The 20812-nt window shown below is 43.4% G+C and overlaps 1 protein-coding gene across 2 annotated transcripts in view; it reads left to right on the top strand.

Moving 5' to 3' along the window:
- The first annotated feature begins 9217 nt into the window (after positions 1-9217).
- LRGUK (leucine rich repeats and guanylate kinase domain containing) overlaps positions 9218-20812 on the top strand; it is a 53676-nt gene continuing 42081 nt past the window's right edge. For both annotated transcript variants that reach the window (XM_075024591.1, XM_075024590.1), the window contains exons 1-6: positions 9218-9524; positions 10672-10779; positions 11440-11521; positions 12578-12678; positions 14027-14108; positions 17343-17467. In XM_075024591.1, the coding sequence (XP_074880692.1) occupies positions 9321-9524; positions 10672-10779; positions 11440-11521; positions 12578-12678; positions 14027-14108; positions 17343-17467 (702 nt within the window). In that variant the 5' untranslated portion in view covers positions 9218-9320. The remainder of the gene's footprint in view (positions 9525-10671; positions 10780-11439; positions 11522-12577; positions 12679-14026; positions 14109-17342; positions 17468-20812) is intronic.

Genomic DNA, 20812 nt, shown 5'->3' with positions numbered 1-20812 from the left:
CCCAAGGATTCATCCTACCGCACTTTAAATACCCAGTGACCCACATCAATTATATCACAGTAGCAACTTGAGCCTTGGGCAAGGCTGGATGTCCACCGCTATGTATGTGCATAGCAGGGGGTGTTCTGCCCTAAAGAGTTGCACTCCAAACAGACGTGACGGAGGATAAACTCAAAAGGAAGCGTAGATGCAGGGAAGTCAAATATTGCTCTCCAGGCCATGGTCCCTGGTGTACTAGCCCTGTCCTCTCATTACTGGGCAAAGCTGTCTTGTCAATCCGAGCTGGAGCTGCCTGTGCCCTGCAGTTCATGTTTTAGCTTTTTGCATCGAATAGGGAGCGTGCTCAGAAATGAGGCATTTTATTTTATTTTCTGTTTCTTCCTTTGCTGATTGGATCTAACAACTGAGCCAGGAAAAAAAAAATTAGGTAGCTGCAGCCAGCATACAATCATTAAATTTGCTTTTGGATGACCTGTGTGAAATTCATCAGGAGCGATTTATTGGGAAGTTCATTGCATCGGTGTTCATTATTTACTCTGTTAGGCTTAGGGACAGTGGCAATCAGTGGAGAAAATTGGACTGTGAGGGCCTTGGACTTCAGTGTTTGTAATTTCCTCTACCAAGTTGCAGCATGAAATATATTTGGCACAGACAAATCGCTCCCTCCGCTGCTACAGCTCAGTGTGCTCATCCAGTGGTGCCCAGCCATCATTGTGCCTCTGACAATTGGAGCGGTGAAAGCAGGTCTGGGGAAAAGAAAAGAGAAATAGAAAGCAGCCTGAATCCCGACCCTAGTGCTGAGCACTTCCAAAGGCCTGCGGTGACTTGCATGAATATCACAGTTATTTTTCATGCCTCTGCCACCCAGCTGAGGCAAAGCTACTGCTCTCGCTCCTGGCAAAGTCCCCCCTCCGTCGCTGGACTCTGACAAGCACAAGCAAGCCAGGCCTGAGCTGAGTGGTACAGGGACTAAAATCCAGGGGATCCACAAGAGAGACTGATGGAGAACTGGTGAGATTTGTATTGTGCAAATTGTGTTTTCCTGGTCGTCAAGGGGAAGATGCAAGAGGAACTGGCCTGGAGATGAAATACCCCTCCACAGGTCTCTCCTTCCCGCGGTAGCTGTGCTGTCTGCTGGCCCCCTGCCCTATTAAAAACACCTTGCAATGACGAGCAGCAACACACAACACTGCAGTGGCTTCGTGATTCGGAATATAGCCAACTCCACCAGCTCTGCAATAACCAGCCATCAGGTCTCTCGTGATATATCTACAGTACTTCTCCAGCAGGATTGCCCGTCACGGTCTTTGTCCCCTCACGCTAAAGGACAGCCTTCAGGGTGTCTCTGATCCCCCATGGTGCCTTTTTGGTCCCCTGGCTGGTGGCACATCCCACCACGACCCGCAAGGGACCAGAGGAGAGCAGAGTTTCTGAGATACGAGGGGTCAGGTGCAGACAGGGTGTTGGAGCTGAAGTAACGGAGATCTCATCTGCTGGTTGGGACAGATGTTAGGAGGGGGGTCTGCTGCCACCTTGCCCTCATGGGCAAAGTCCCCAGTGGGCTCAGACTGTCGGAAAGACAGGGAGCTAACGAGGGAGACCTGGGCTTCCCCAAGCCCCTCTGACCCCTCATCCAAGACTTTTAAGACTATTGCTTTGCTCATACTGGGTGCTGGCAGCTGTCCCCACATGGGGACTTCTCCAAATTCAAGGCAGCCACCTCTGATGTGACACACATACACACGCAACCCCATGCAAATCCCCAGTGGAAAATCTCAGGGAGCCGCATCGAGAAACACCAGAGGATCAAGGGGAAATGAGTGAACCCAAGCCACTGGCTGCAGGGAACTGTTTTAAGGAGTTTGGCTGTGCTCCCAGCAGGCTGAATACCAGTAACACAGCCATAGGAATGAGCTGAAGGGAAGGTGTCAAACAGACTCACACCTGTATGCCATCACCATGAAAACTAGGACCTGCAAAGCTGCGTTAAGCATGATTTGAGCAGCATGCAAGATGCCTGTTTTACACCTCGCTTCTCTTCATACTCAGGGGCACCAAGGCAGCATTTCAGGTTTTCCCTTCTTCTCTACATCCAGCTGGGTCCTTTTATTGCTTGGTGCTTCTTGGCGAATCACCGAGTGAATTTGCATGGGGCTTTTGCAAGTGCAAAGAGCTATCAGTGTGCTAGGGCTGCCTATAAATCTGCTTTGCATGTGGCATGTATTTGGGAGCTGATTGTTTTTATAATTGAATAGTAAATCAATGTATTTAAGGCCAGCGTTTGCCATTAACACTTCTGAGTATGAAATGCTCCCTCTGTCAATAGTGGGAAGGTTTTATTAGGATAATAACTGCTGATTTAGAGCTTCAGTTCTGGTTTGGGGTGGTTTTTTTTAATGCTCCGTTCAGTGTTTGCTGTTCCAGAGCTAGGAGAATTTGGGGAACATTTCTCACCACAGCCAAGCACCGTTCAAAATGTGACATGAGATTGAATGTCTGGGGAAACATCTCTCACCCTCTGTGTCACATCAGACTCTTCAGCAGTGAGGAAATTAACAAGTTTTCTTTCACTAGCACAGCTGGAGTCACTTCTTGCCTGCCTGAACTGCTCCATCCCCTTCTTCAAGCTTTCAGCTTGAGAAGCTGAGTGCAGTGAGGGCTCTTTGAGACACATTTTGGGGGCTGAATCTATTTCAAACCACTGACCTCCACTGGGCCTGGCTGGGTGTGATGTGGGTTGCCCTTTTACCTTCCTGGCTACCAGACAGCCATTCTCCTTCCCTTGATCGAACATTGGCCTAGAAGATTCATCTCTCCTTGGTGCATCCAGAAATCCCCCTTCTCACATGAAGAGCAGGAATGTGTCAGATGAGGCTGTGAATAACTGAGCTGGCGTACTGAGCTGTTGCTCATTAATCACTCAGAAGAGAAGCCCGGGCATTTAGGGGAACTGTAAAAGTCCCTCATCTGCATGATTAGTTCTTTCCCAGCTGATTACAGAAGAAGGACACTCTTTGAACAGCTCCTGTGTTTTTAATGATTCCTTAAACGTGAGTAGATTACCCCAAAAGCTCTGGGCAACCAGAGACAACCCCTTGTGCCATCCTCCCCCCTCCCTTTAGTGGATCAAGAGAGTCCACATTACGGAATGCAGAGAGTTTGGATGGGAGGACGCCAAGATGTCCCTGGGCACACAGCCACTGACTCCCACAGCGGGGTCACCCCTGCTATGTGGAGGACATGGAGTAGGGAAAGGTTGAGTAAGAGTGGTCTGGGCACAGGGATGACAACATGGGACTGGAGGGGACACCTTACAGATGGCTGGCCAAATCTGGAGACAGATGGTGACATGGGACCTGACAGATCTTCTGCAGCAGCACGAGCAGATGCTCCCTCCTCTCCATAGACCTAGTGGCCACAAAGAGGCAGTTGGTACAAAGTCCCATGGTGGCCAAGGTGGCTGCTCAGGTGAGTAAGGGCTCCTGCTGCTAGGACAAAAGTTGCTGTGTTACAACGTGAAGCCCCGCACCCTGCAGACCTGCGTGTTCAGGGATGGCCACTGGGAGTCCATGAAACCACGGTGCTCAGGCTTTTCTGTCACCTTCCTCCCCCAAGCCATCTGTGCCTGCTCATTCCAACAGAACGGTTCCTTGTGCAGCTGTGCTGCAGATTTGTCTCCCCAAATTTTGACTAAAAGTGATGCAGTGAGCCAGGAGAGCTGGTTGCAAGCAGATACAGAGGAGCAAGGCAGGCTGGTACAAAGATCTCCAAACAGGAGAGGTACCAAAGGAATCAGACAGCTTGTAGATAAGCTGCATGAAGATGCAAGCACAGCCCTTTCCCTGGAGGCTGAGACCACCACGTGCTCCAGCACCCACCACCACCCTCTCAATGCCACATGTGCGATGAGATGAAGAGCGTGGTCTGGCACGCGTTTGCCCCGTGGTAGTGAAGGCTGCCTGCACAGCACATGGGCTATAGTTGAATCTAACGCTGTGGAAGTGTTAATAAAGAGCAGCTGGTGGGTGGTGTTTGAAGATTATTTACATAAACATAATTGCTGCTAAACACCCCACACCCCTTACCTGACAACTTCAAAGCCCACAACTTTGTGCACCGCCCCTCAGATTTGACCCTTCTCCATGGAGGTATGGGGCAGCTGCCAATGAATGGGTTCTCCAACGTTCCTGGCCAGCCTTGCTTTCCAGGACTGGCCAGATGAGCACAATCATGAAGCAGACCAGGAGGGCAGGGTAACATTTTGGGGGTGGGAACACCAAACCCTTCCAGGAAACGGTACCCACCCAGGACCATGGAGAAGCTGGAGCTGAAAAGTGACAGCAGCTGCTGGGGACACAGAGGGATGAAGACAAGGCAGAGGGAAGGCCGCAAATTGTTGATAAGGCATAAAAACCAACATGGTTTCTGGAGGAAGATGGACAAACAGCTGTCAGTCTTTTGGGATGGCCATGCTTAGCTTTCAGTGTGTAATTTTCACTGTGTGATTTCTGCAGGAAGAAGCTCAATTTTCGTCCTTCATGCTAGGGAAGGAGAACATGGCCTGGGTAATCCCCTGGCTGGATGTGCTGTGCTGGACCAGGGATGTGGCACTGGAAGGAGGAGGTTTGGGGTGACATTTCTCACCACCCCAACTATTTTCTGTGTCCATAAAAATTAACATTACCACCTAGGCGTTTTGTTTCCCCAAGTCTGCTGCTTTTTTTAATGCCCCTGTTCAGGAACGATCTGTCTCCAGCCCAAAACACATAAGGCTAATTTCACCCTGTGGAGAGGGGTCTTAAAGGAGCCATTCTGCCTCAGAGCTCATGAGCAGGCAGCCGGTCCCTGCACTGCCAAGCCAAACAGATGGGGTGGGGGGAGACAGGGAGGGAGGACAAGTGTGTTTCTGAGGTTTTAATAATCCCTTCTCCTGTCTGAATCATCACAAATCCCAGTGGAAGGGCAGGCATTTTCCAGATGGTAGGAAATAAACTTTGGGACACTTCCATGCTGAGAACTCATTAGCCCTGCTGGCTCTGCTCCAAGCTCGATGGCAGTCCATGTAAACTGTATTTGGACCTGCCCTTTTTCTATCATCTGTTCCCATGAAATCTCCAGCCCCGTCTTACACGGACAAGCTGCCCAGCTAGCTATTAATTTGATTACGTGTGGCCTTTGCCTCTTGGAGAGCTTGGAGCTCAGGCAAGTATCTTCCCGTAAACCTACAGCATGCTAATCCGAGCATCTCAGCTGCCTTCACGCCACCCATCTGCTCGCCATTCATTTGATGGTAACCTGCCTATGCAGAGTCTGGGGAATAGTGAGGTATTTGGCTGGCTTCCAGTTGCAAAGGCAGAGCACTGGACAGTAAAAAAAATGTATATATGTACATGCATGCAAAGGGATTTAAGCCCAGCCACAGCCAAATGTAACTACTGTGCTTTGCATGAGCTGCAGCGGTATTCTCTGTCCTAACACACACTCTGTGCAACCCTCAAACTGGGGCGGGGGCGGGCAGTTCTGCCAGGCAGTATCTGCACTTGGTGGCTGTCACTGCCCCCCACCACAGATGATGGAGCTTCCAGAGCAATCACAAGACTCCAAATTATCCCCTTCTGCCCCAAATCTCGAACAGCCATTAGCTGAGTGACAGGAAAGCCACGTGAGTCGTACCAGGTCCTGGTAGGGCTCTGCTGCTGTAGGTGTTTCTGGCTGCAGTAGCAACCTGGCTCGGTAGGCAGGGTGCTCCTCCTTGTGTGGTTGCAGGATGTCAGACTCAGCCAAAGTTGTGATCTAGAATAAAAGGTTCTCTGCAGGTTTTCTTCTCTCTAAAACCTCATAGCCTTTCCATAGCACAAAGCTTGCCCAGCTTGCAGATAGCTCGAAGCCCCTTAACAGTCCTTTGAACAAGCTCCAGCTAAAGATAGATGTTTCTGCAACTCAGCTGGGTAAAAGGTGTCCCACCTTCTATGGGGGTGACCTATTTGCTCTCTGTTTTAGAACTTGGAAGGCACAGTAAGAAAACCCCCATGCCGGTTGAAAGAGACAGCAGGACTGTCCTGTTTCATTGCAGCAGTGTTTTACGCAGCAGAAGCTGTTTCAAAGAGGTCCGTGCAGTGTAAGGCTCCACGAAGGAGCCAGTGCTGCAGAGCAGACTGACTGGTCAGGTGGGGTTCAGCCCTCCTGTGCCATTTGCAACCCAATGTGTGACTTGACACTGCAGGTGTGTGGTGGGGACAGGCAGCAGTTGTTTCACCCGTGCACTATGGCATTGGGCTGCCAGGAGGGCACGTGGGGGCTGACACCCATGTCCTGTGGTCACAGGGAGTCCCAGCACAGGAGGGGAGCAGGTGCTGATAATCCTGCAGTCAGGGAGTGCAGGGTTCACATCAAAAAAAGTGACTTTCTCTGTTTGCAGAAGGCAAAATCTGCAGATGCCGACTATAAAACAGTATGGTTTTGAGAAAAAGAATATCTTAGTGTCCTGGTTTTAGCTGGGATAGAGTTAATTTTCCTTCCAGTAGCTGGTATAGTGTTATGCTTTGGATTTAGTATGAGAATAACGTGGATAACACACAGGTGTTTTCAGTTGTTGCTAAGTAACGTTTAGTCGAAAGTCAAGGACTTTTCAGCTTCTCCTGCCCAGCCAGCAAGAAGGCTGGAGGGGTACAAGAAGTTGAGAGGGGACACAGCCAGGACAGCTGACCCAAACTGGCCAAAGGGGTATTCCATACCATGTGATGTCATGCCCAGTATATAAACTGGGGGAGCTGGCCAAGGGGGCGGGGGGGGCAGATCACTACTCAGGGACTGACTGGGCATCAGTGGTGAGCAATTGCACTGTGTATCACTTGTTTTGTATATTCAAGTCATTTTATTATTGTTATTACTATCATTATTAGTTTCTTCCTGTCTGTCCTGTTAAACTGTTCTTATCTCAACCTAAAAGTTTTACTTTTTTTCCCCCGATTCTCTCCCCCGTCCCACCGGGGCGGGGAGTGAGCGAGCAGCTGCGTGGTGCTTAGTTGCTGACTGGGGTTAAACCACAACACCTGGAGATCATTAAAGCTTGAAACAGCTACAGCAGCACAATTGAGAGTAAGTAGCTGCTGTCCTCGAGCAGCTCCTGCTTGGCTTTGTAGCTCTGGTGAGTCAGAAATTGTTCTCCTAGGTCACAAAAAATCCAAAGGCCTCCCAAAACATATTTCTAGATATGATCCCGCCTTTCCTTTCAGGATTTTCCATCCTTTCCTGACCTCTCCAGCCCTTGGTTTGCTGCCCATGCCTGAACACAGTCCTAGACATGCACCATCTGGAGAAGAGCCTTTGCAGGGCAGCCTCTGTGCCCAGAGGGCTGTGGGAGAAGGCATGGGTTGCTTAGTGGAAAAGGAGTAAATCCCATTAAGGGTTTTAACATTTATGGCCAGCGAGATAATGAAGGAAGGTAATTTGGGGTAGCTTTATTGCAGTTATCATAATGTTTCCCTGAAGCACAAAGATAAAAGTCAGTGGATAATGTCCATAAGGAGTTTTTATATCTTCCTCTTTTTATTTTTTTTAAGCAATAGCCATTGCAGTCAAAGACGGCTGTCATTTTATGAACACAGAGAAGGCAATTATGTGACATTGAAACCCAGAATTTCAAGACTCTCAAGGCTCATCTGGCTGTCATGACCCATGTTGGAGACCCACTGCAATAACCAGGATCCCCCATCCCCAACATTAAATTGTTTTACCACATGGAGCAGTGCTCTCCCAGTGTTTATCATCTTGCAGGGACCTGTATTTGGACATGGCTTGTCACAACTTGTCTTCCTCCCCTCCTTTATTTTCTGGCTTTACTTTCTCATTTTACCCTGTTCTGCAATGTAAGAAGAAAGGTAGATGATGGACTGGGAACGGGAGAGCCTAAAATGAGAGAAAACAACTAATGTTCATTTTCTACTCTGCACTAACGAACTTGTAGAACTTGCTGCCACAGGGCATGACTGGAGCCAAGAGGTTACTGTGCACAACTCAACTAATCATAAAACCCGCTCACAGAAAACTCAAATATCTTTAGCACCTTTACTTAAGATTTATAGTAAGAGTGGCTTGGTATCTGTAAGACATTTTCTGTGGCCCAAAGCTTTTTGTTGGCTACTTCTGGGGATTTTTATTTCTTCCCCTGACATGTGGTGTGATGAGCTCTCTCTTTCCTCACACAGGAATGCTAACAAATCAGTAATTTTAACAAAGTGCAGCAGTGCTTTGCAGGGCTAAACAAAACCATCGTCCTGGAGAATTTGCAGCACCAGCACCCGCTCCAGCAGCTGTCACCCATGGGTGCACTGCGTGCTGAGACGGGTGCACGCACCTCACAAGCCTGACTGTGGAAGCAGTCAGGCTTTTGTGGTGATAAAAAAAACCAAACAAATGAGGACAACAAGCAAAGATAATTCAAAAGCTGTCATTTTACTTTCCCCCACTGTGACAGCCTGATCTCTTATTATTTCCCAAATGTTTCCAGCAAAATTATATAGATTTTTTTCCACCAGTTCTGAATATGTGCTTTTTTTCTTAAGGAAACACATTACTTCACCATTTCAAACAGCCCCAGCCCCTCACCCCAGCAGATGGCTGTGACTCCCAGTATGAACAATCAATGTCACCAGTCCTCCCACCCAAAAACTGGGAAGACCAGGACTGCCTGGCCTGTGACTAAAACAGCTGACTAGAAGTCAGGGCTGCAGGCTGTCTGCACAGCCCTTTGTCTTGTTATGGTGCCACTGAGCAAAGCCACCATCTTGCACAGAGCCCATCTTGGCCGGGGGCTTTGTGGCTGGGTAACGGTGCCCTGGAGATCATTTGTCTGACAGGATGGACTTTGCATCCTCACCTGGAACACACAAACGGAGGCCAACACACCCCTTCCCCTGCTGTGGAAGGGTGGGGGGGGGGAGAGAAAAGGCGAAGGCGTTGTGTGAGGGGGGGCATGCGGTGCCTTCAGTCACACAAGCATCTCTGTGAGGCGGGAGGGCACCGGCTGAGGAGACCGCCAGTCGGGCGGACTACAACTCCCAGCAAGCTCTGCGGCCCGGCGGCCGCTGCGAGCCCCACGCAGAGAACTACAACTCCCATCCTGCACCGCGCCACCCGTCGCTTTTCTATTGGCTGGCCGGCGCGAATCCCCTTCCCCGCAGGGGGTGTGGCGCTTCTCTTGTCTCCACGACGACAGGAGAGCCAACAAGATGGCGGCGGCCCGTCCTGAGGGGTGACGGTCGAGTGCGAACGCAGCGGTAGCGCAGCTCTCTCCGCGTCCTCGCTTCTCATTACAGCTCATGGCGGGGTGCGAGGAGAAGCAGGGAGAGGGCGGGCTCAGCGAGCCGCTTCCCCCTTCTCATGAGCCCCCGCAGCACCTCTCTCAGGGGATCCCCGGGGAGCTGCCCCAGGACGGGCCAAGCCTGCGGCAGCCACAGCTCAGCCTGCCTCACCAAGAGGACAAGCAGGAGGCCGATGACGAAGAGGAGTCACGGCGCACAGAGGTTTAGTTCAGTGCCCCCCAGCTATTTGGGGAGGGGTGTGCTTTTAAGGGAAAAGCCCTTTCCCCCCCTCATCACTCAGTGTAGTTGTGGGGGAAAGAAGGGGAGAGTCGATGAGGGCACCAGGTGGTGATTTATCCTTTCTCCCCAAAAGGGGAAAAGCTGGTTTGGTTTGTTTCCCCTCACCCCTCATTTCTGCCTTTTTTTAAGCTCCCTTCCATCCCTCTGGTGTCCAGGTTAGTTTTGGATTGCCCCTTTCTCCTTGCTATATAAAGACTAAGGATAAGCTGGCATATGGATTGCCAAATTAAACTCATTTCCTGTTTATATGCCCAGACCTGAGATTCAGTAAGCCCCTGGACCCAAGTGAATTTGTTCTGCCTGCTCTGCTGGGCTCTAAAGTATGCACTGCCACAGCATTATCACCTCATATTTTTACCTAGTGGAAATGCATCCATAGTCTCCATTGCTATAACATGTAGGTGCTAAAATTTAGATGATTACCACTTGAAACATTATTTATCTTGGTCCCTAGATTAGCAATTGTTGTGTGACTTCTCCAAGCTCATAGGAATTTCACAAGCCATTGGCTTATTTTCTCATTAAACCTATGCAGTGGTTCATTAGTGCCATCTGTCAAGCACCCTCTTTGGCAAAGATTGTTCTCTGAAGAGTAGCACTAGCTGCTCATGCTGAACAAATTTAAAGGGCCTCCAATAATGTGCATATTGGGGTGCAACACTGGGGTTATGTTAGTGCTGATTTGCTAAGATGTTAACATCCATAATCAATGTGAGTTTCATGGCTCAACATCTCTAGAAACAGGTCCTGTTTAGAGCTGTGCATTTAAACCAGAAGGTAAAAAAAATCCTAACAAAAAACTGTTGAACCTTTTTAAATGTGGAGAACTAGTACGTGACATGTTTCTATTTATCTGTTTTGAGGGCTGCATTCATCATTTTTCCTAATGTGTAGTGCCTTAGTAAGGTGATGGAGCACTGAAAGCAGCATTTGATTGAGGACTTTTATTAAACTCTGGTCCCGACTGCATCCCAAGCAGTCCCCAGATTCTACCGAGTGTGGAATTTAGTTTCATAAATCTCCCCTTAATCCATTCCTCTCCCTGCCCCCTCTTTCTGGTATTTTGTAGGGTCAGTTTGATGGAGTGTTGGATGAAGACACTGTGGCTGAGGGTCTCCACAAGCTCGGGCGTTCAGCCCCTGGTGTTGAATACGTTTATCTTAATCTGTCGCTTTCAGTAAGTATAAGCAAAGAACATCATTGTGAAGTGCTTCTGTGCTCAAAGATTTATTCTTTTTAACAGCAAATAGTTGGTCTAGTAAAAAAATATCAAGAGGCAGATTTTTGTCTTTACCTGTCAATGCCATTTCATGTACATGGGACTTTTGAAAAGACACGGCATGGCTCCTGCTGACAACTGCCATATTGGTATTGGTTTTTTCACTTAGTAGCAACAGCAGTAAGATTTTTCCTTACCCAGTTTTCGGGTGTGAAAACGTATCTTCTTGCTTCAGTCAGGTGGAGAAAAAATAGAGGAACGTGCTAAACATCTGAGAATGCTGTGTTTGTTGTCCCTTCAGAAAGTGAAAATGGTTATTTTTTTTTTAAAGATTACTTGCTGCCACTCCCTTTTCTGTGCAGCCTTGTTTTTTGGGCATTTTTCCTAGCTACAGCTATCTCTCCTGGTTGTGTTTTAAAGTTTTCTTTGGACATTTTCTCCATATGTGACTGGTCTGCAGGTCTAACATCACTTTCTATGTATGTCACCCTGTTCTGACGCATCAGCTGGAGGGACCTTGGGGCATCTCTTCAATGTCTTCTGCTACTGTGTAGCTCTTGGAAGAGTGGCTGAGGTTATACAGCTAGTTATTAAAGTCTCTGTGCTTTATTTTTCCAGGGTCGTGAGTTAAGTGACATTAGCATTCTCTCCAGATACGTTCACCTACAGAAGCTGGAACTTTCATATAATAAAATTAATGGTATGTAGTAAATACACTAGTAAATTCTTGGGTTGTGAAATCATTTAAGATGAGAAATGCACTGTACCGTATAGCTTTAGTATCACAAAGCCTGGTCTACATTTTAGTGGTGTAACTACTCCAGCTCTACAGAATGAGGCGATGGCTAGATCTTCTTGAGAATGATGTATGGACCATTCAGACAGCTGCACCAGCATGTGTTTATCAGTGGGAACATTGAGATTATTGTCCAGTTTATTATCCAAAGATAAAATGTAAGCAAGCATGCCAATACAAGGTTAAGGTTGAGATTTTACATATGCAGATGTCATAATATTCAAAGTTATGTCTGGTACGTTTTTCCCAGCCTTGGGCTTTCCTTTGTCAAGGTTTCCCATTGGTGACAAAATGTAAAAAATTAGATGTCAGATTTAGAGAGGTAACAAATGGAGACTGGGGTAAACTCCATCATCTTCTACTCCTTCCCTCTCCCTCGCACTCCTCAATGCATTTTTTAATTTAGCATCAAAAGAAATAAGCTGTGGTGGGCAACCTGTTGCATTATTTCTTTGAAGTTCATTTCACTTGAGGTGCTGGAGTTGAAAAATAGCAGCACTTTTGTAAGGTGGCACTTCTCTGTGCTCATTGTTACTGTTTGTCTGTGAAGGCTATGTCTGAACAGAGCAGGGACTTTTCCATAGCAACTAGTCATTTAGTCTTCAGTAGTGGCCTAAATACTTTTCTCCACTAATTAATAACTTAGGACAGAGTCTCTCTGTCTTTCTAGAGGTAGCTAGAATATAAAACTCTATTCTGGCTTATAGACAAATCAGTTGACATAATGGAAATTTACTGTAGAACTTGAATATTTATTCTTCATGGTTTAGAAACCATCTTTTTTTCTAGTAGAAGTTGTTAATATATCTGATTTCTGCATTTATAACATCTCTTTCTGAATGTGTAACTACAAATTGATTCTTGATTGCTATTGGACATAATTACCGAATTTTGACATGATGATCTCTGTGTTTATGTATGCGTTCATGTACAGGATTTGACATTTTGTTTTGTTACTAGATCTTTCTTGTATCAGTCATATGCCTCACTTACTAGAACTGAATGCTTCCAACAATGAATTGACTACATATTTCGTTTTTAAACCACCTAAAAATCTCAAGGTAAGTTGCAAAAACTGCATTTTATAGGTTTAAACTCAAAACCATTTTCTATATCTAATTTAGACATTGTATTCGGACATGTGCAAAAGCGAATTTTTGTGCCTGCCTTATTCTTCTTTCTTACCTCATTTGACATTTTAAGAGCTTTTCCAAATGTTTGGGCATTTTACACTGCACATTTCAGTCTTCTACTTTCTTTCACGCTCTGAACCCTTGCGTGCCATGGGAAGGTGTATCGTACAGCTAACTGTTCTAGGCAGAAGTAAACGTAGCTAGAATTTCTTCCTTGCTTGTTGCATTCATCAGACCTTTAGTGGGATCAGTTCCTGTCTGTCCTGGTTTCAGCTGGGATAGAGTTAATTTTTTTTCTAGTACCTGGTATAGTGTTATGTTTTGGATTTAATATGAGAATAATGTGGACAACACACTGATGTTTTCAGTTGTTGCTGAGTAGTGTTTAGACTAAGTCAAGGATTTTTCAGCTTCTCATGCCCAGCCAGCGAGAAGGCTGGAGGGGCACAAGACATTGGGAGGGGACACAGCCAGGGCAGCTGACCCAAAGTGGCCAAAGGGGTATTCCATACCATGTAACGTCATGCCCAGTATATAAACTGGGGGGAGTTGGGTGGGGAGGGATCGCTGCTTGGGAACTAACTGGGTGTCGGTCAGCGAATGGTGAGCAATTGCATTGTGTGTCACTTGTATATTCCAATCCTTTTATTATTATTAATGTCATTTTATTATTGTTATTACTATCATTATTATTTTATTCCTTTCTGTCCTGTTAAACTGTTCTTATCTCAACCCACAAATTCTACCTTTTTCCTTGAGCTCCTCTCACCCATCCCATTTTGCGGGGAGGGGAGTGAGCGAGCAGCTGCATGGCGCTTAGTTACCTGCTGCGGTTAAACCACGACACTGCCTTTCAGATTGACTGGTGCCAATCGTTATTGTGAAACATGTACTTAAAGTGTGGCTGTGTGCTAGTCTTCCCTTTGCTGTTGTTTTCCTGTAGCCCACTTTGGGTTACAAAAAGCAGGAGGCTGTTTTGAAATACGACCTCTATGTGTTTCTCTGTCTTCTCTGTTAGTTTTTTAATATCTATGAATAATTACAGGACCATTAATGATAATGTTGTTGGAAGAAATTATAGTTTTGGAAGTTCCTGAAATGTGAGTTCTATGTGTCATAAAAAAAAACCTTTCTGTTTATGTCCCAATATTAATATTAATGATCTTATTTCTTCCACACCCTTGATCGCAAGTTTAATGTAACAGCCATTAGTTTCACAAGACAGCTGTAAGTGCTGAAGAGATAAAACTAACTTTTTGTCTCCTTTTTTCTTTAGGAAGTAGATTTTTCATACAATCAAATACCTAAAATGCAAGATTTGTCAGCATACCAGTCACTTACTATACTCTTGCTGGATTGTATCCTTTATGGAAACTTGAATGGGAGAAAAGTTGCTTGCTTGCTTTTTGAACAGCTGTTTGCTTCAAACAGATACATGTTTTCTTTGCATTTTTCCTTCATGTCAGTTTTGTCTTTAGAAGCAAGATTAAACATTGTAATTCTGGTGGTGAAACTGATCTTACTTAAGATGCATGGTGTTAAAATTGTTTGTGTATACATGTAAGGTATTAGCCTGCTAGAAGAACACAAAAACCTCCACTTTGCATCATGTAAAACTGAAAAAGTGACATGTCACACTGTCTTTCCATGGCAGAGGTAATAAATAACCCCAGTATTTTTATATACAAAAGGTTAATAGGAAGTCAGCTTGGAACACTAAGCTCCCTTAAATGAAAAACATGCATGTTGTTTAATCTTAGATGTAGCTAATTATGCAGGGACTGCAGAGGCTCTGTGGAGGACAAGGCCATTTAATGACAATGAAGAGAATCTTTAAGTGAGAGAAAACTTCCTGGAGTATGCTGAGGGACGTTCACAGAGTGAAGGTGTTCTTCTACCCACCTTCCACAGTCTCACTGTGGTACCCAGTTTGTGGAATTAGAAACACTGTTCTGACAAAAATCAGATGAACATGAACCTGCAGGTTAAATTTCTTCATTGCTTACTTTTACAAGGCTGTCCATAGTACTCTTAGTCTCCCTAAAGATTCTCCTATGCTTTTCTGAAAGGTCTTCTGGAGTTTCATGTTCACATGCTGCCTTACTTACAATTGCTTCCCAAGGGCTCATGAAGCTTTATTCTTTGCTTCATAAATTGCATCTTGATTTTCTGCTCTCTGAAAAGGAGAAGACAGCAGGCTGTTGCAGTGTTTCCTCTGCCTCTTGTCCTCGAAGTAGCCCATTACCAAATGATATTAATACAATACCTTTTTCATGTAGGAGTAGATAAAGCATTTGCAGGGTGTCCAGGTTACGTTATTCACACATTTTACAAGGTGTGCAGGTGACATGATTCTTGTCAGAAAATGGCATTGAGACACTATCCCTTTGCGATTCTAATTTTCCATTGCAGAGCAAAAACCATACAGCAAAATGAAAAGGAAAAAAGATCAGAGATTTGTATTGTGGATCTGAATCAGTATTTTTTCATTTAGTTTCAATGCAGCAGCGTGCTGTGTTCAATTTCTTCATTTGTCAATGAAGACGCCATTGAAATGGAGAGAAAAACTGTTTCATGCATACAGTTGCAACAGGACCCTCTGAAATAGAGGAAAATGATTGCAGAATTTAGAATAGCAAAGTGGCACTGTTCCTAACCCATGTCAAGCACTCCTTGCTGCAGACATGGCAGACAAAACAAGCTGTTCTTTGTAGTTGTAAATGAAAATACTATATTAAATATCATGCAGTAGCAGAAATGTTTGGCATGCATTTCTTGTTGACAGTAACTAAGCATTTCTTACCATATTTAAGTGAATAATGATGCAGATGGTAGGGTCATGGTAACTTTTTTCTGACAGGTGCACACACAAGCACACCTGACAGGTTTATAAATGAGTTTTCAAGGAGGAAACTGCCCAAACCAGAAAGGGAGACAGCTTGGGCAATAATATCTGACAAAGCATTATAGCGAGTCATTAAAAGACTAAAACTGATTGTACTAGTTTTTAGTGCTGAGCAATTTGCTGCCTCATATTGATGCCGATGGCTTAAACAGTATTTTTTCCTCGCCAAAACTTTGCCTCCTCAATTGAAAGAGAAGCAGTCCCATTTTTGTATGCAAATCAATATCTGTCAAATGTCAGTGCCTGTGGATGGTTTTGGTTTCTTTTCTAAAATGACAGAGACAACCTAGTGTGAGGTCCTACAAAAAGATAAGTCTGTGCTTACTAGCTCATTTCTCCTCACCTTCCCCATCTAGGCCTGTGAGTGTAGAACTTAGGTAGCATGCAGTTAAGTCCCTATGTAGGAATGCAGTTAGGAAAAACCAAAGTCAGGTCACAGCTGTTAAAGAGTATTCTGTTGTCCCTGGCTAAGCTTACGTTTTGTTTGGTTACAATATCATTCAGACTGAGAGAAAATCCTGCTAATTTGTCCACTGCCTGGTAAGACTAGAAACATAAATGAAAATTCACTTGCCCCTCTTTGCAGGCAGAGTTCATTCTCTTGTCCTGCATGTTCTGGCTATTTTTTTTCAGTTACATTTCTTGGGGTTTTGTGTAACTAGTTCTAGCTTGGACACTTATAATATGAGTGCGATTCTTCTTGCCTAACTTCAGTCACCAAACAATTAGATGCCTGGATCAGAGTTATCTGATTTCAGTACAGTGCAGAGATAGAGAGTTAGGTACCTCTGTTGTTCATCCCATTGTAAGAGAGCAATCTGAGATGGCTCGTTGTCAAAGGAAACATGCTTTGTTTAAGGAATCTGGGTAGTTATGTTAATGCTGAAGTTTGCCAAGAGGAATCCTAACTACTTGTACTGCTGCTTTTGATTTTAATGTTAATTTAAAATACACTTTCCCTTTCAGGACAGATGGCCAGTATAGAACAGGTATAATTTAGAGTGAAATAGCTCCATATAGTGTTATTGTCTGTTATGACTTGAATAATTTGTGTATGATGCTTGGACGTCAAGGTCAGTTTGGAGCCATGTTGAGTTAAGTACTCCGTAAACATAAAAAGATCACACCTGCCTCTGATGAATCAGCCATGTGCCTGTATTCTACAGCTGACCTAACATGACTAGTGTTCAGTTAAAGTCAAAGACATAAATACCCCTATGTTTTAGCCTGTATATGTGCATCTAATAAGAAGACCAGAGATTTACAGCATAGTTTTGCAAGATGCTGGCAGAAGTAGTTTCTTCCCCACACTCCTGTTCCCTCATTTTCACTACTTTCTTGATTTGCCATCAGCCCGGTTATGCCAGATTGAAAGGGCTGCACTGTAAACCAGGTCACAGAAACAGAGTTAAAAACCCCTCTAAAAAGGAGGGGAGGATATTTCTAGCTAGATCAGTGTCGCTTGTCCTGCTGCCCTACAAAAAGTTGTATCAGTCAAACAAGGAGAAAGTAAGTTCCAGAATAAGGGTGGGTGTGAGTAGCTGGGATTTAAAACTCCTTAGCATGAGGCATTTAATGTCCAGCTCCCCATAGCATAACATTCAGCTGCACCGGCTAATTTAGCAACTAATTATTGCTAAGGTTTTGTGTTCAGTTATTTTCCTTAAATGCAAACCCATCTGTATAGATAATAACATAGAGGAGATAAGAGGACTAGAGAAGTGTCACAGTCTGACTCATCTTAGTTTGTCACACAACAGACTCATTGCAATCAGTGGCCTCGAGAACTTACCTATCAGAATACTCAATCTGGTAAGAAGAAGTAATTCTAGTTGCTTTCCTGTCTGTCTTTTATCAATATATTAATGCCTTAATAACTGGGAAGGTAATTACATAACAATTTTCAGAGATATTTGTAATACTGGACACATTTTTTTATGTAATATGGGATTATAGAATGATATAGGTTAGAAGGGAGCTGTAAAGGTCATCTGATCCGGCTTCCTGCTCAAAGCAGAGCCATCTTCAGTGGAGGTTGCTCAGGGCCTTGTCCAGCTGGGTTTTGAATTTGTCCAAAGATATTTTGCATTTTCTCTGGGTAGGTTTTGTTGTTGTGGTGTGTAAGGCGATGTGTAAGAAGTTACTCACTGTGCAAGTCCCACAATACAAACGGTGAATTATTGGTTTTTTAAAACACGTTTCCTCATAAACTTGTGTTCATGGTAGCAGTGAGCTAGGACAGGAGATGGAAAAGTGAGGACTAAGAAGCCTGCATTCATTTTAGAAAACAAGTCAAGTTTAGTATGCAAATCTGATATTTGCATATTAAAGGATCTTTGTCTAATTTTTTAAGGATCTTGTAATGAGATTGGAAGCTTTATATTGCCAGCTTTACATTAAGATATGTAGGGTATATTTGTTTAAATACATTTCTAGGTTATATTTCTAGATGCTTCAGTGGGATTTAACTTATCTGCCTTCACATTTCTGCAGACAGCTGCACCTGAGCTAGTTGTTCTCTGCTGCCTCAAAAGCCAGTGGAGAGAAATGGACACTTAAAATACTTCATTATTCTGATCCAGCTGCTGACGTCTACATTAACACAAGATGCATCAGTCCTTGGAAGTGCCTGCTTCTCTCTGTTGGTTATGAAGACAGTCAAGGATAACTAGCCCAAATATAGACCTCTGTCAATGCCTACACTTGTTTGCATGCATCTTGCTCTTTTACAGGCCTTGGGGAAGGCATTTATCTCAGTGTTCCTCAGTTCCGTGTTTGTAGAATGTCCTTAATAATACCAATACTTTCTTCTAAATAATTTTGAGATGCTTAATAGGAAGAGCCATCAACATAGAGGTTGCCCAGAAACACACGCAAAAACTATTTTTAATGAATTCAGTTGCTATAAAATACAACAGGCTACTTCTTAATAGGTTTTACTTTGTAATAATCACTTTAAAAGTATTTAATGGGATTTTAAAAATTACTACCAAAAAATTATACATAGAAATATGCTCATATTTGCTGCATTAGTTTTAAGCACCTACATAAATATTTTACATAAAGCAAATGGATCCCTTTTGAGGAATAGAAATATTCTTTTCCAATCCTTTTAAAATTTTAAAGATTTTTCTTCTGTTCTGTAGTAATTGATATAGAAAAGAGTAACTAAGGTCTGTACCCATCAAGGCCTCATTGGCCCTTATACGTATTACTGCTTTGATATTCAGGAAACGTATTCACATTTAAAAGTGGAGAGTAGTATGTTTTGAATAATATATTCAAATAGTGTTCAGTAACATATTTTTAATATATTTCAGATATATAATGCCTTCAATAGCTTTCAGTTATGCCCTTAGTGGCAATAAAACTGAATTTTGTCTCATTTTTAGTGGATAAGATTAACTCAGATTGGCAAAATCATGTCTAAAATTTCTGAAATGAACTATAGGAGAATGACAATCTAAGCTGACAGGAAGATCTTTTCTCTAAATACTTTCTTCAGGGAGAACTACAATAAGTCGCTCAACCATTGTGTGCACTGATTTCCTCATCTGTTAAAAGGCCTAATAATAATTCTGTTAGTAATGGTTATCTGCTCTGTAAAATGTTTTGGAGGTTGTGTTAACAGCTAAGCTTTATTAATATGAACATGTTCTTCAGTTTTGGTTCTTACATACTGATATGATTATTTATACAACTGCTTGTCTTTTTTTAATTAGCAAAGTAGATAGTCATGTGGAAATTATGTAAATAGACAGATTTTAGCATAGCATTTTCTTTTACTAATTAGAATAAAATGCAGTTCTTTTTTCATGGGAGCAGTCATCCCCTCTCTTCCCATTGATTCAGCTTTCTTCTCCATTTTCCCTTGAGCTTTTTAGGTTGAAAGAGTTGTGAGGTCTGAAGTTTGGAAGAAAGGCTTCAAAAACTGTAAATACTGCCTAGCTATACCAAAAAGCCTTTTTTCTGCTTATGTTTGCAAAAAATAAGAAGTGCAGCTCTAATGAACTGGTCTCTTAGGAATTTTATGCTTTACAAAAAAGAATCTCTACACAAATCCCTTTTGTTCATAGAATTTTATGTGCACCTCTTGCATGGCATTTTGCAACTAGAGCTCTGAGCTGTATCCTATTAAACAGAGGTCTGACGAAGAACAGGAAGAGAAGAGAGAGCCTCCATGCTATTAATAACCTAATTAAACATTTAAAAGTCAGGAAAAATGTCAAGGACAGACAACTGGATTAACATTAGAGTCAACTGGCTTATTTATTTCAATAGTTCCTAAATATTTATTAATAGAATATGAGGCATCCAAGCTTTCAGCACAAGGTGATGCTGATGGAAAAATATAACTTGCAAGGTTATACAGAAAGAATCATGTTGAGAGGCCATCTGGGTACATGTGGCCACTGGGACAAAGATGAGTACAGAACCTAGCGTGTTATACTTATTTGGAGTTCATAGCAGAAACAAGTATATGATTTGTGAGGCCCTGAGAAATGAAGCCATCTGGTGTCCACTGATAAATATAGGTCTTCTTTCTTGTACCTTGTTTGGAAGGAATGTAAAACAATGATAGTTGTTTACGAGTCCTCAAAAGCTTGAGTCATTTCTTGTGTTAGAGTCTAGATGAACTTCCAGTAAGGTGGGTTTGTTGGTTTTTTTTTAATATTTCTGTCACTGACAGTAAATAAAGTCTGCCTTCACTTAGTATGCATTAAGATGAACTTGTGTATCTTAGAGATGTTTTTATAGACTGCCTGTAGTCCAAAGAAGACAGTACTGTATTGTTCTACCTTAATATTTTCATTATTTATTCTGTAATCATAAGTGTAAATATAACCATGATTACAGAGGGAAATTCTATGTATTTATGTATATATATTCTATACTTTTATGTGCATATCTATTTTCTAAATTTTAAGTTGGATAGTGACAAGAATATCCTTTAGCCAGTATCAGCTTTAAAAGAATGCTAGAGCTCTTTTTATTGCTGTTGTCACTCACTGTTATTCAAGGTGAGTTGAAGATAAGTTAATCAGAAGATAGTTGATTCTTTTTTCCTTGAGCAGTATGGAAAGCTGTAATATGTCATCTCAAGATGAAGATGGGGCTAGTGCATAAAAGGCCTATTTGTAATAGGTTTCTCAATAA

Source organism: Buteo buteo, chromosome 4, assembly GCF_964188355.1.
Source record: "Buteo buteo chromosome 4, bButBut1.hap1.1, whole genome shotgun sequence".
NCBI lineage: Eukaryota > Metazoa > Chordata > Aves > Accipitriformes > Accipitridae > Buteo > Buteo buteo.
The sequence above is the reverse complement of the archived record's forward strand: the minus strand, read 5'-3'. Positions and strand labels throughout refer to the sequence as shown.